This window comes from Plecotus auritus (genome assembly GCF_963455305.1).
Source record: "Plecotus auritus genome assembly, chromosome: 9".
Taxonomy (NCBI): domain Eukaryota; kingdom Metazoa; phylum Chordata; class Mammalia; order Chiroptera; family Vespertilionidae; genus Plecotus; species Plecotus auritus.
In genome coordinates, this window is record NC_137783.1 from 31139831 (window position 1) to 31155981 (window position 16151).

A 16151-nucleotide genomic window follows, 5' to 3' on the forward strand; every position below is an offset into this window, starting at 1 on the left:
GGCATCCAATTTCAGCTAATTTTTTGAAAGAAAATATTATTTTCTACTTCTACCTGTTTAAGTTGAATTTACATTTTGTTGGCTCATAATTGCCAGCCAAGGCTTCTGAGTGAGATGTATTTTGACTGGTTAGGGCTGCGAGGGGTTATTATAAAGAAGCAGGTTATATTGGGAGAAATACATGGAGGCAAAATATCCATAAATGGTCACAGTTTATATGAAAATACCCTTAGAATAAACAAATCATACTGTTCAATTCATTCACTTTTCTTCTTGTGTCCTGGGAAAGAAGTAAGGAATATGCTATTCTGAAAGCATAAAAGAAATGGTTTGGGTTTATTTTAAGAGAGCCTTGTGTGACCTTATTCTTTACTGAGGTACTAGCAGCCGTGGGCAAACTACGGCCCGCGGGCTGGATCCGGCTGTTCTATCCGGTTCTCTTGCTCTCCCCTCCGCTCCTTTACTTTGAATTTATATTAGTTCACACAAACACTCCATCCATGCTTTTGTTCTGGCCCTCTGGTCCAGTTTAAGAACCCATTGTGGCCCTCGAGTCAAAAAGTTTGCCCACCCCTGTAGAGGCTTGGGGATTTCGCGCAGGAAGTCTCCAATAGCAACAGATACCCTCCTCTCACTCTTTCTTCTCATCAGCATAGAAAAGGAACATAGAGCAGTTTTTATTTGTTATTAAGAAATAAAAATTTGAAGATTTTCTTATATTTGAGATATAAACTATAGCACTAAAATATTAATTGTTGCAATTATTTCCCTGTTTACTCTTGTATTAGCTATCATTGTTTATCTTCTAGTTTGTGACATTGCTCTCCACAAATTCTGTTCTATTATATGGAATAGGTCAGTACAAACTATATTTTATTCACCTTTGTTCCATAATGCTTAAGGAATTGGCAACTTTTTTTCCCATTTGTATGAAATATGTTTTTCTATCCCTTTACTTTCAGTCTCTGTGTATCTTTTGATCTGAAGTGTGTCTCATGTAGGCAGCCTATGTATGGGTCTTATTTTTTAAATCCAACCGTTTAAACCCTATGTCTTTCAATTGAAGCATTTAGTCCATTTATATTTAAAGTAATTATTTTTGTAGTTCTTCTCTGTTCCTTCCTTATTCTCTTGCTCTTTTCTCCTGTATGTCGATAACTTTCTAGTGTTATGTTTGGATTCCTTTCTTTTTATTTCCTAAATATCTTATATAGATTTGGGGTTGTGTATACCATGAATTTCATATATACCAACCTATGTTTATCTCAGTCCATTTTAAGTTGATGGTGGCTTAAGTTCAAACACATTCTAAAATCACTACAACTTTTACTCATTGCCTCCATGTTAATGTTTTTGTCATTTCTTTTTTGTGGGTGCTTTTGTGTGCATTCCTCACTTTATTGTTGTAGTTACACAAGATCTTTCTACTTTTGTATTTTAACCTTTATAGTTGGTTTATAGTTGGTCGATCCAACTGCTTTCACTGTTTTCCTTTGTTGGTGAGGTATTTTCTCTATTTTTTAAAATTCATATTTTTTACCTTTTCTTCTTAAAGAAGTCCCTTTAACATTTATTGTTGGTGTGAGCCTCTTTGGGTTCATCTTGTTTGGTACTCTGCGCTTCCTGGACCTTTATGTCTATTTCTTCAAAGAGGGTTTCAATCCCTTGAACTCTGTCTTTTCCTTCTGACACTCTTATGATGTGAATGGAGGTTGATGTTGTCCCAGAGGTCACTCAAAATATCATTTTTTTAAACTCTGTCCTTCCCCTAATTTCATTAAGCATCCTTATCACCAGTGTTTTGAACTCTGTATCTGGTAGATTGCCTGTCTCCATATCTTTTGATTGATTTTTGTTGTTGTTTTTGGAGTTTTGTCCCAATCTTTCATTTGGAACATTTTTCTTTGTCTCCCGTTTTGGCTGACTGCCTGTTTTTGTTTCTATATAGTACGATAGTAGGCAGATTTGCTTCATCTCCTGATCTTGGCAGAGTGACCTTGTAGTCAGTGTCCTGTGGGGTCCCATGGTGCAATCTCCCTGGTCACTTGAGCCTGGTATCCCAGGTGTGTCCTTTGCGTGTGCACCCTCCTATTGTAGTGGTTTTGTGATTGGCGTATCACTGGGGAATTGATTCTCAGGCTGACTGTAAGACTGGCCATTACTGCAAAGGACAGGCTGTTGTGCAGGAGCTGACCCCATGGAGCATGAGTTGTCTGAGGGAGGCTCTGATGCCAGCCTGGTCTACACTTTGGGTTTGTCATTTGTGGAGCCGGTTAGGTGGTGCTCTGGTGTGTTCTGAAGCTGGCCACCAGGTGTAGTGGTTCCGGAGGTTCCCCAGTGCAGGCCAAAGTCAGCTGCTGTTTGTGCCCAGCGTGAGGCCACCCAGTGGCAGCTGCAAAGTGATCTATGGTTGGTTGCTGCTAGTGTTCGGCTTGGAGGCACTTGGGGAAAGCTATGCTGGGAACCGAGGCTGGTTGCCACGAGTACCAGGCTTAACACCCTTTGGTGGGCACCCCAGTGTGGGCAGAGGCCAGCCAGCCATTGTGCTGGGTTTATGGCCACTTAGTTGAAGCTACGCTCTAGGCCCACAGTGGCCGCAGCTTATGCCAGGCTTGCAGCCACCTGATGGGAATTAAAATGCAAAATGAGACTGGTCACCTCTTGTGCCAGGTTTGAGAGCACTCAGCAAGAAATAAAGGGCACATAGAGTTTGGCTGCTGCTTGTTTGGGGTTTGTGGCCTTTGGGAGATTTTAGGAAAGTCTGCAGCCTGAGCTGAAACAGGCCACTTGTGTGGGGGAGCCGCTGGAAGAGGCTCAGCTGGACAAGTGAGTTGGGTGTGGCAGTCTCAGGGAGGCATCAGGGTGGGGAGAATGATGTAATCCAGGATAATGCAGACTTGGCACTTGCCTGTGCCTACCAGCACTTCAGTCTCCTGAGACAGCTGCCCCAACCCTTGCTCCTCCAGCCCTCACCCTGAAGCCAGTTAATTCAGTTCCTACCCATATGTGCCTGTCACTATTTGGGCGGCTACCTCTGCACTGAAGCCCAAAACTAGTGAGTTTGTGAGTGAGCAAATCCATGCTCAGCCCCTAAAGAGGAATGCCTGGGACTCCAGCAGTCCTCAGTCTCACCCGGAATGCAATCAGCACTCGTTTTCATAGCCTGATGTTATAGGGACTCCTCTTTCTGACACTGGTATCCTGGGCTGGGGAGCTGGGTATGGCGCTGGGCTCCATGCCTCCTCAGAGGGGACCTCCACAGCCAAGATATCCCTCCTGATTCTTCACTGCCTCACCTGGGTATGGGACCTGCTCTTTCCTGGTCTCTGCCACTCCCGGTCTTGTCATGGCTTCCTCTTTATATCCTTAGTTATAGGGCTTGTGTTCAGCTAGACTTCAGGTGGTTCTACAACTTAGTTGTAATCTTGATGTGGTCATGGGAAGAGGTGAGCACAGCATTTCCCTACTCCCTCTCTTGACCGGAAGCCCTATGGAGGGTGATTATTTATATTCCATCTCAGATGATCTAATAATAGATGGTACCAATTGAAAGTACTTCAAGGAAATGAGTCTATTTTTATAAGAATTGACCCCCACCCCCCAAAACATTACAATCAGCAAGAAACCTGCACAGATTGTGAGACACTTCATGTTTATACACTCATTAATGATGTTGTTACCAGTCAGTGAAAGGAGGAAATTTATCTTTGGGTGAGAGACGCTTTGTCTGTTATATTCAGCCATTTCTAGACTCAGTTTATGACAGGTAGATTGCACATTATGATTACATTTTAATATGTCTCTATCAATATGTATACATAACCATCTAATTCTCTCAGTAGAATAGTAGTTGTATACTGCCACCTAGCTAAAATAGCAGCCCATTCTCTAAAAGGTATAGGAACCTACTCCTTACTTGTTTTAATTAAAATGACACAATAGTCAAAGCATAATTTATCATTTCAAAAAGCTATGAGGCAGTGATTTATTTCTTTAAGCCACTTTCTAAGTGTTGATAAAACAAGTTGTCATTTCTGTTTTAGCTCAAATTTATATTGTCATTTCCAATTCCAATAGCAATTTTTCATTTTGAGTCACCCTAATATAATGCTTTGTGACTACTTTCTAAGGGAGTATTTTAAAATTCTCAAATTGCCTACATCAAAATTTAGTGATGAAACCATGTTGCTGATAAATACTTTATGTCCATATATTGTTGATTTGTCATATAACATGGAAACATATTTGAGACAAGGTTTTCATTTGATTTTTAAAGTCAGTTACAGATGTATTTATATGTGGGAGATTCTCAATATAGATCTGTTCAATGAATGGAAACCAACTTTCTAGAAACCTTCCAAATGCCTCAGTAGAAGAAAATCATGAAACAGTAAACAGGGCCACCAAGAACTGAAGGCTCAAATGATTTGTGGTCATTTCACTTCATGATGAAAAAAAAAAAGGGTAGAGTTTTGATTGGCAGGCAATAAAAGGGTAATTTCTCCACACATTTGGGAGAAACATAGAAAAAGTAAAAAGAACAGACATTAGCATTAGACTCTTCAAAGCTGACTTGTGGGAGTTAGTTAGCCCTTGTAGCCAGAAGCAGCAAATACTCAAAACAGTGATAACTGGTGTTGTAAACTCACCATTCCCATCTCCCAAAGACTTTAGACCTGTGCTGTATCAGTCAATTTTCTGACATTAAGACAGTGGCTAAGGAAGAGTTTTTTGGTGCTCAATTTTAATGGCTATTATATATTGAGTATTAGTAGTATGCCAGGTAATTATTTTAAATATATGCACCAATTCTTGTATGCTCATGCTACCCAATGAGGTAGTTTCTATTTTGAGTCTAATGTTGCAGAGGAAACACTGAGATCCTGAAAGGTACAGTTAGTTGCACAGTAAGTAAAACCCAGATTTGAGCTCAGGATTCTTGCTTTAGATTCCATATTCCTAACATAGAGCCTTCTCTGACAACTTTGAGTTATTTTAAGGTTTTTTTCATCTTCCTGCTAATGATCAGCTTATTCAGAATATAAATATGAATACTTTTGGGGAGAGCTTTCATGAGAAATTGATCCCTCACATAAGGGTTTATACTCTGCTTGCAACATTAACAATGCAATTGTACATTTGGTTTTTCCGTAAATCATCTCTCCTAGAGTAATCAAGAATTTGTAAGCTTTTCAAAAGGCCCACCCAAACTATATTTAGACAGTCCTGATACAAGGAAGTAATCAATTTTCTTATTAAAATTAATGTAAAATAGGGCAAGGCTCTATTTCATGTATGCTTTGTTTTGTTTTGCTTTGCTTTTTCTTTGTAATGCTCTCCATTGAGGAGCATTGAAGTCATATACAGCACTCAACTAGTTAAAGCTCTGTGCTAATGACCTATTATATACCAGAGGCCCGGTGCACAAAATTTGTGCACAGGTGGGGGTGTGTGTCCCTCAGCCCAGCCTGCACCCTCTCCAATCTGGGACCCTTCGAGGGATGTCCAACTGCCCAGAAGGATTGGGCCTAAACGGGCAGTCGGACATCCCTCTCACAATCCAGGACTGCTGGCTTCCAACTGCTCGCCTGCCTGCCTTCCTGATTGCCCCTAACCACTTCTGTCTGAAAGCCTGATCACCCCCTAACCACTCCCCTGCCAGCCCGATTGCCCCTAACTGCCCTCCCCTGCAGGCCTGGGTCCCCCCTAACTGTCCTTCCCTGCAGGCCCGGTTGCCCCCAACTTCCCTCCTCCGCCGGCCCGGTCACCCCCAACTGCCTTCCCCTGAAGGCCTGATCACCCACAACTGCCCTCCCTTGCAGACCTGGTCCCTCCCCTGCTGGCCATCGTGTGTTCACATGGGGGTAGCCATCTTGTGTGTTGGAGTGATAGTCAATTTGCATATTATTCTTTCATTAGATAGGATAGAGGCCTGGTACACGGGTGAGGGCTGGCTGGTTTTCCCTGAAGGGTGTCCAGGATCAGGATGGGGGTTCCCTTTGGCCATGGAGTGGCCTGGGCAAGGGGCCTGTGGTGGTTTGCAGGCCGGCCACGCCCCCCCGGCAACCCAAGTGGAGGCCCTGGTATCTGGGATTTATTTATCTTCTATAATTGAAACTTTGTAGTCTTGAGCGGAGGCCAGGGCCTGCCAGGGTATGCGGGAAGCTTGGCTGCCTCCATTGTCAGGGAAACCCAAGCCTCCTGCTCGCTCAGTGGCCTCAGCCATCTTGGTTGGGTTAATTTGCATACTCGCTCCTGATTTGCTAGTGGGCTTGGCTTGTGGGTGTAGGGAGGTACAGTCAATTTGCATATTACTCTTTTATTAGATAGGATTATATATGGATTAGTAATGATCTATTATGGATGCTTACTATTTAATCTCTTCAGTTGAAAGGAATATACTGCTTGATAAAACCACATAACTAAGCACAAAGAAGAAAGGAACTTAAAGGCACTACTTTAACCCCTTTCCTAATACACAGGATTATATAGCATTAACTTGGCAAAGATAGCTCCAACTCAGAAGACAGTCACAGCATAAAGTATGTTATTCATTTCCTAATATAGGTGCAATTCTTTTTAAACTTTTTCTTGTCCTTATAATTCACAGTTATTCAGATATTGTTGAAGAGAGACACCAAAATCTTAGTAACCATAGTTAGGATTCTAGTTCTTAAGAAAAGATAGCATCATGCCTCAAATTGTATTTCCAAAGAAAGATTTCTTTGGGGAAGAGCTAATTATTTAAGTGACAACACAGGGGATATTAAGGGTTGAAGTAAAGAACACCGTTCTGTTCTGAAAGACTATGTTTATTTAAAAAAAAAAAATGACCTGATGGTGGCTGCGTAGATTCACTGATTTATTGTGTTAGACATTACTTCTCAGTATTGAAAATGAAGCAAATGTCATCAAAATGCAAACTGGTTCAGTGATGCTTGTGAAAGCACAATCTGGGGCTCCTCTTGTTGCACACCACCTAAAACTGCCTGAGTCTAGCCTCTCAACTTACATCTTAGCCTCCTCAAGAGCTGATGTTCACACTAATGTTCTGGAATTATCATGAAATGATTAAATTGCATTTATTGCATGGGAAGAGGAAAAAATCATAATGGATCTTTTTAAGAAATTCCACTAAAAAACAGTTAAAGTATAAGGTTCTGGCCTAGAACCTAGGAGTTAACCTTAGATGCCAAGGTTTTTCCCTTTATTATTATTTCATTAAATAAATACATGAGAGTGGCAGAGACAAAGAGAGCTTTCCTGCTCAACATCATAAACAAGTTTACTAATAAACTTTCCCATCAAATTACCTTTTTCCTTCTAATTACCTTTGGCATGAGCCCCATGTTGTCTTTCTCATAAGAAGGCAGCGGTTGTAGAAATAGGTATTGTTTGCCTTGCTGACATCAGTTGCAGACACAGAAGAATACTCGCTTGTGATATGATTGTATCAGAAGCCTCACAACTCATTTTCAAAGTGGTCCTTGGAAATATTAACTTCTAAGCACATTCTCATGAATCATATCTATATACTTTAGAAGCCCTGTATGAATAAATATGATTAAACTATAAAACTCTCCTTTGAAAAACACCTGTTGGTAGACAAGCTCTACAATAAGATTTGTCTCTCTTCTGCCCACCACTGTTATTGGGCCTTTTTGGATGGTAGTGGGCCACTGGGAGAAAGCCATCAAGTACATGAAATGTGGTATGTTTGAACTCTTCTTCAATGTTTTCAGGAAGTTAGATTAAACTATCCTATTCATAAGGGCAAAGAATTCCTTGACTTAAAATCTTTAAATGCCTTTGAAAACCCAATGCAGTGGCAATCAGATGACATTTGGCCAGTAGGATTTGGTCTCTGGGGTCAAATTTTGGTACAGGAATATAGTGAAATGAGAAATAAAACCTTATGGAAGAAATGAATTTCTTATATACTTTTCTTCCCATATTCTGTATCTCAGAGGTTCATTTGAAGATTCTACAACCAGATTTTACACAGCATGTGTGGTAGAAGCTTTTGCCTATCTGCATTCCAAAGGAATCATCTACAGGGACCTCAAGCCAGAAAATCTCATCCTGGATCACCGAGGTTACGCCAAACTGGTCAGTGTACTTCCCACATTCTCTGCCCTGCAGTTTTAAAATACTGGTGTATAAAGCTGTGTTCATTTGCTAACATAAAATCTCATTTTTCATTTTACGTATCATAACTTTTCTTAAAAGCAGATTTTAGTGTTACTATTTTCAAGTATCTATTCTTTAAAGTTATGAGAAATTAAATTGGCTAAGTTTGAATTAATAACATCCTGGCAAAATACGCTGACATGGACTCATGCTTGCTGGAATGTTTTCCTAGACCTAGAAGAGCTAGAAGTTTTTTCTAGCTGGCTTTCTGCATCCAAAGTAAATGGGGTTTTATATTATGGAAAATTATTAATCATTTTAATATTTTAGATTTGAGAATAATGCAAATGGAAAAAATGGGCTTTGCAGACAATTTTCAGACCATGTTAATAACAATAGCAGTAGTAATTTTTTAAAAATGTAGTCAAGAACTGTAAAGACCTATTGTAGAAGGTAAGTTCTGATTTATTTATATGTTTTTAAATGCATGACTTTTCAAGGCTTTGATTCTTGTCTGTACCTGTTTCAATATTTTAACTTTGAAACCTTTTCAAAGAAATCAAATAAATGACAATTAATTATTTGTATTCTCAACCAAATTGTTTAGAAAAAAATAGATTTTTTTGCATTTAAGTTTCCTTCAAATGGTTTTTAGAAAAATAAAAGAAACATCTTAATTTTTATATCTGTGTTTACCAAGAGCAGTCATTGGTCCCATAACTTTGTTATTAGCTTCTTCAACAGTAAAGTGTCTTCTGAATTAATAGCTTCTTCAACAGTAAAGTGTCTTCTGAATTAATATTAAATGAATTCTCAATTTAATTAAATCCAGCAGAAATCATATATATGCTGGAAAATGTCAAATAGGTCCAACTAGTCTTTTTAAAAAGTTTGAGTAAATGAGAAATTATTTATTTATACCCCAACAGCCATTGGCATAAACAAGAGAAAAATGGAAAGTATTTCTAGAAAGAAAATTTTCCTTTACTTTTAATGATGTGAATTTTATTCTCTACTCAGATTTCAACTTACCCCATTGAAACCAATTTTGATCAGGCAGGATTTGTTTGAAATATAGATGACTCCTTTTAGAAGACAGGACAATAACATTCATCTGTTTTTATTTATTTTTTATTATTGTCATCAGTGTCCTTCATCAAAGTGATTTCTTGCTTTTAAACTTAATCAAAAGGGGCTTGAGATACCTTGTTTTTCTCTCTCTGTCAGGTGGATTTTGGCTTTGCAAAGAAAATAGGATTTGGAAAGAAAACATGGACTTTTTGTGGGACTCCAGAGTATGTAGCCCCAGAGATCATCCTGAACAAAGGCCATGACATTTCAGCCGACTACTGGTCACTGGGAATTCTAATGTATGAACTTCTGACGGGCAGGTATGGACATTGATAGAGAACAGCTACACATGCCTGCCTTTGTCACTCTCATTAGACCATCTTAAAGTGCTTTTCACCATATCTTCTTTTTTTATATAATTTTTTTCTTTATTGACTATGGTACTATTATACTTCAATTTATTATGCTCATAGAGGAAAGTTTCAAGTGAGTCTGATGAGGGCAACAAACTCAGTATCAATTGTTAGTCTCATTAATGCTAATCCTTTATTTGTATGTGAATATGGAATGATTTAGTATCTTTCTGTAAGATCTTTGAGCTTAGTCATTTAGCCAATAATACAGCAAGGTAAGTATAGTCATATAAAAACTATCCAGGGTCAACTATTTATATAAATAAAAGGACCTGTTAGCAGTTGTTATATCTAAATGAAATTTTAATGCTTTGCAGGTTTTTTATGTAATAATACCATAATCATAAATACCTAAAAATGCTACCATGGATACTAGCAGATATAAAACAGACTGGCAGGTATGGACATTGATAAAGAACTTCTTGAGGAAAAAGAAAGCACCACCAAGCCATGCACTCAGGAAAATGAGTAATAGGATCATTATAATCTATAGAGTTCAGAAGGCTGGTTTTGAAGAAGGAAAGATTGCAGCTGGGCCTTAAAGTAAGAATACAGAGTGCAAGCAATGGAAATGGGCATTCCTAGAAGTGAGACATGACAAATACAGAAACAGTAGTGAGAAAATTCAGGAAGATGGTTCATATTTTTAAAAATGATGGGAAATCCATTAGTCACCTTTCAAGGATCATAATTGCTATACTTGAACTCCATCCAGAGAGGGAATCATTGAGTATTTTCTGACAAAGGAGTGGCATACATTGTCATACTAAAGGAAAAACAGATAGACATGTTTAGGGCAAATTGGAAGATGGATGGGGAGGCTAATTTGAATACCATTTCAATAATTTAGATCTAGGAAGCTGAGAGAGCCCAGAATAAGATAGGGACAGTAGAAAGAAATGGATGAACATGAAGTAGGATGTGAAAAAATTAGTTAATTTAGTCACTACAGTAAATATGAGAGGAAGACTAAAGACCTTTAGACTCATTGCTCTTAGGATTCAATGAATGCATGAAGCACTTAGAAGAGTGTCTAGAACATAGTAGCCATTAGGATTTGTGGAGTGCTTCCTATCATTTCCAGGAATGGTTATGCTGTGCTTTTAATTTTATTTGTAGGCACTTTAAATTATTGCTCTTGAAACTTCTAAGTTGATTTTAAAGAAAATTAGGTTAGGTCACAGATAATTTAATTTTTGCTATTGACAGAAAGGTAAATTTTTAACTATATGACAAATTAAGTAGATGCATAAATACATAGAAGATTTGGACAATAGAGAGGTTGAATTTAATGGGTGGATAAATAACCTTTCTGGTGTTCTTTGAATTGCTATAAAAACCAATTATATCATCAATAGAAGAAAACTCTATTAACTACCACCTAGTGAAATTAAAAAGTCTACACACTTAAAAAATTAAAAAGCACTTTTCTAAATAACCACAGGGTCATAGGAATTATGGGATAAAAAAGCAGTAATAAAAATAACGCAATCTGTGGTATGGCCAAAGCTGAACTTAATTTATTACCATACGTACTTATTATCATAAAAAATATTTATGAGGCCAGCATTATCCTAATTTCAAAACCAGATAAAGACACTACAAAGAAAGAGAACTACGGGTCAATATCCCTGATGAACATAGATACTAAAATCCTCAATAAAATATTATCAAATCAGTTCTGGCAGTATATTAAAAAGATAATACACCATGATCAAGTGGGATTTATTCCAGGGGTGCAGGGCTAGTATAGTATTCACAAGTCAATAAACATGATACATCACATAAACAAATTGAAAGACAAAAATCACATGATCAGATCAATAGACACAGAAAAAGCATTTGACAAAATTCAAAACCCATTTTGGGTAAAAACTCTCAGCAAAGTGGAACAGAGAGATCATATCTCAACATAATAAAGGCCATATATGACAAACCTACAGCCAATATCAAACTCAATAGGAAAAACCTAAAACCATTTCTTCTAAGAACAGGAATAATACAGGGATGTCCACTTTCGCCACTCTTATTCAACATAGTACTAGAAGTCCTAGCCACAGTGATCAGAAAAGAAGAAGAAGAAATAAAGGCATCCAAATTGGAAAGGAGGAAATAAAACTCTCATTATTCACAGATGACATGATGTTGTACATAGAAAACCCTAAAGACTCCACAAAAAAACTACTAGATTTAATAAATGAATTCAGCACTGTAGCTGGATACAAAATTAACACCCAAAAATTGATGGCATTTTTATACACAAAAAATGAATTCTCAGAAAAAGAAACTAAAAAAAAATCCCATTTATCATTGCAACAAAAAATATTAAGATACTTAGGAGTAAACTTAACCAAGATGATAAACACCTGTACTTGAAAAACTACAGGATGTTGAAAAAAGAGATAGAGGAAGACATAAACAAATGGAAGAATAAACAGTGTTCATGGATTGGTAAAATCAACATCATTAAAATGTCCACACTACCCAATGCAATCCCTATTAAAATACCATCAGCATATTTCAAAGATCTAAAATAAATACTCCAAAATGTTATATGGAACCAAAAAAGACCCCAGAAAGCCATAGCAATCTTCAGAAGAACAAAGTTAGAGGGATCACAATACCAGACACCAAGTTATACTACAAAACCACTATAAACAAAATAGCCTGGTGCTGGCACAAGAACAGGCATATAACCAATGGAATGGAACAGAGAACCCAGAAATCAACCCAAATCATTATATTCAATTAATATTTGACAGTGGAGGCAAGAGCATACATTGGGGTCACGACAGTCTCTTTAATAAATCGTGTTGGGAAAATTGGACAGATACATGCAAAAAAATAAAACTAGATCACCAACTTACACCATCACAAAAATGAACTCAAAATGGTTAAAGGACTTAAATCTAAGTCAAGAAACCATAAAAATCTTGAACAAAACAGGCAGCAAAATCCCAGACGGCTCTCATAGCAATGTGGTTCCTGATACATCTCCTAGGGCAAGGGAAACAAAGGAGAAAATAAACAAATGGGACTACATCAAAATAAAAAGCTTCTGTACAGTAAAAGGAAACCATCAACAAAATGAAAAAAAGAGCCTACTGTATGGAAGAACATATTTGGCAATGATACATCTAATAAGGTGTTACTATCCAAAATATGTAATGAACTCATACAACTTAACAAAAGGAAAACAAACAATCCAATTTAAAAATGGCCAAAGAATCTAAATAGACACTTCTCTAAAGTGGATATTCAGAAGTCACTAATCATACGAGAGATGCAAATCAAAATGACAACGAGGAATCACCTCACATATGTCAGAATGGATACCATCAACAAATGACAAGTGCTGGCGAGGATATGGAGAAAAGGAAACCCCAGTACACTGCTGGTGAGAATGCAGATTGGTGCAGCCATTATGGGAAACAGTATGGAATTTCCTAAAAAAAACCTAAATATGAAACTTCCATTTGACCCAGTGATCCCACTTCTAGGAATATATCCTAAAAAAACATGACATGTCAATCAGAAAGAATGTATGTACCCCTATGTTCATAGCAGTGCAATTTATAATAGCTAAGATCTGGAAACCACCCAAGTGCCCATCAGTAGATGAATGGATAAAAAAACTGGTACATTTATACCATGGAATATTATGCAGCAGTAAAAAATAAGAATCTCTTACTGTTTGAGACAGCATGGAGGAACCTAGAGAGCATTATGCTAAGTGAAATAAGCCAGTCAAAGAAATATAAGTATCACATGATTGCACTCATATGTGGAATCTAAAGAACAAAATAAACAGATGAACAAAATAGATTCAGAGACATAGAAACATGGAACAGACTGATGAATCTCAGAGGGAAGGCAGGGGTGGGTGGGAAGAGATTAACCAAATAGGTTATATACATAACCCATGGACACAGACAATAATGTGGTGAAGGTAGGGGTGGGCTAGAAGGGTTCAATGGGGAAAAAAGGGTACATCTGTATAACTTTCAACAATAAAGATAAAAAATACAACTACCCTATGATACAGCAATTACACTTCTGGGTATTTATGTGAGTGTGAATGGTTACTAGGTATTACCTTGGACTATGAGGATGGCCCCAAAGTGATATGGTTCTACCTGTCATATCTAATGACTTCTGATTGGATTAAAATTTGGAAATAATAGATGGATCTTAAAAAAGCAAGGCATGTTAATATATAGACCAGTTAACCACTACAGAATGGTAGAGAAACTAAGGTGCAGGCCATCTCCCACAGATATGCCAATAAAGTGTACCGGGGCAAATAAAGGTAGACTGGCAATAACGACATGATTTCAGAGAACATGGTAGAGCTTTCTATGAGCCATATAACCTCCTGAACACCAAGAATTGAGAACAAGTAAAATAAATGATCTGGTGAGAGGTTTTCTAAGGCAACAAATCCTAGTGAAGGAGGCTAAATTTCCCCCGCTTGCTCCCTTCCTTCTAACCTTGCTTATTCTGTTCTTCAAGGTAACTAGCCCCACTTAACATTAATAATCAGAAAGGTCCCAACAGGACCCATTCTCCACCCCTCTCATAACCAGAGCCCCCTTGTACACATACCGATTCCTTTCTTAGTTACTGGTTTTGTTCAAGTATTCAGTCTGACTCCGGAAAGATTAATTTATCTGCAGTTTTAGGTTTAGATTCAGTTCACATCTATTCCAGTCACACAGAAATGAGAGGAACAGCAGGCAAACTTGACACATTTGTGGTCTTGCTAAGAGGCTTACTGAGAAAGGTTTCTATTATCTTCCCAATGTAAACCCCAAAATAAAAATAAGAATTGATGTCCTTTATGAAGTTATAACAACTTACGTTTTCTTATTTAGAAAATAAATAAAAGTATCTCTTTTTATGTCTCCAATTCTTGCAGCCCACCTTTCTCAGGTCCAGATCCTATGAAAACCTATAACATCATATTGAGAGGGATTGACATGATAGAATTTCCAAAGAAGATTGCCAAAAATGCTGCTAATTTAATTAAAAAACTATGCAGGTAAGCATTTCAACCACATTATTTTTGAAAAGCTGGGAATGTGGGGGGAAAAAAGATTTCTTATCAATTATTTTTTTATTTTTAGGGACAATCCATCAGAAAGATTGGGGAATTTGAAAAATGGAGTGAAAGACATTCAAAAGCACAAGTAAGTATTTTCTCCTTGTAGTTTGAGTGCCAAAACAATATGGCACTGGCAGAAAAATAGACACACAAAAAATGGAAGAGAATTAAGAGCCCCAAAAAAGTCCTTCACCATATCATGCCCATATTTTCTAGATTAAAACAAAAATATTAAAATATTTTTCCAACCAGTTCCTAATTAGATAATAAGAAAAAGATAAACAAGTACAAAATATAGTCTTTAAAAAAAGAGTATCAGACCTTATGCATGCTGATGGTTGTTCTAGAACTAACCTAATACAAAACTGTTTTTTCTCTATTCATCTGTTTCTGTAACACTTACAGGAAATTCATATCCTTACCAGAGTAACTTACTGTATATACTGAAATATCTGTGAATATCTACTGCTAAGAGTTTGGTGTAAGCATTTGTTAATGGAGAACTCTTCCAAAAAGACAAAAAAAACACAAAACAACAACCAATCTAACAAACAAAAAACCCTTTGTGCTATTTGGTCCACATTTTCTCAGAAAAACTGTCCACAAAATATCTTCACTGTATTAAAAAAGAAAAAAAGAGGAAAATGAGATGAGAAAGGTTAATTAACCGAGGCTCCCTAATGAATCAGTGGCAAAGATGGGAAGATAAAGTTCTGTCCTGACTTTTCATGCCTGATTCTGCCTGCTTAAAATATTCAGTAAGACACAGGGCCAAACATGTTATGACATTTTTAAAGTTATAATGATAGTGTAGGAACAAGGTCATGCAGACATTATGATGGAAATTACTAGAATCAAAAGGAGTTGCTTTTTAATTGGTGTTTAAAGAGTTGACATTTCAATTTCTTGAAAGATGCATTCCATAAAATGATTAAATGGAAAACATTGTTGTCACCTTGAAGATGTTTCCCTAACCACTTTCCATCAGTCATGGACATCATATATGTTGCATTGAGAAGGTTTTAACTGAGGTAAAATGCTTTTAACTCTTACTTTTTTCCTTTCCCAGATGGTTTGAGGGCTTTAATTGGGAAGGTTTAAGAAAAGGCACCTTGACACCTCCTATAATACCAAGTGTAAGTAGACCTTCCAGTTTGTCTGTGTTTGTCAGTCATCAAACGTGTGTCCAGTTTGTCCACATGAAGGCATTTGTCCGTCATCAAAAATCTATTATTTCATCTGATCATAAGATAAAACTGGAAAGATAACAGAAGTACCACATTAAAATAATTACATCTAAAACCCAAGCTTAAAAACAGATGAGCTGGGAGATGGTTATTATATATGTATTTTAACATTACCTTTTTTGACTATTCATTCTCACTTAAGTTTATTTGTGAATAAAAGCTGACTTTCAGTATGGCAAGTGTTAA

At 37.2% G+C, this 16151-nt stretch overlaps 1 protein-coding gene across 4 annotated transcripts in view; it reads left to right on the forward strand.

Moving 5' to 3' along the window:
- The window catches only part of PRKG1 (protein kinase cGMP-dependent 1), a 1125638-nt gene that overhangs the window by 1105296 nt on the left and 4191 nt on the right, over nucleotides 1-16151 (forward strand). For all 4 annotated transcript variants that reach the window (XM_080643202.1, XM_080643201.1, XM_080643204.1 and 1 more), the window contains 5 exons: nucleotides 7968-8109; nucleotides 9358-9521; nucleotides 14533-14655; nucleotides 14741-14803; nucleotides 15788-15854. In XM_080643202.1, the coding sequence (XP_080499328.1) occupies nucleotides 7968-8109; nucleotides 9358-9521; nucleotides 14533-14655; nucleotides 14741-14803; nucleotides 15788-15854 (559 nt within the window). The remainder of the gene's footprint in view (nucleotides 1-7967; nucleotides 8110-9357; nucleotides 9522-14532; nucleotides 14656-14740; nucleotides 14804-15787; nucleotides 15855-16151) is intronic.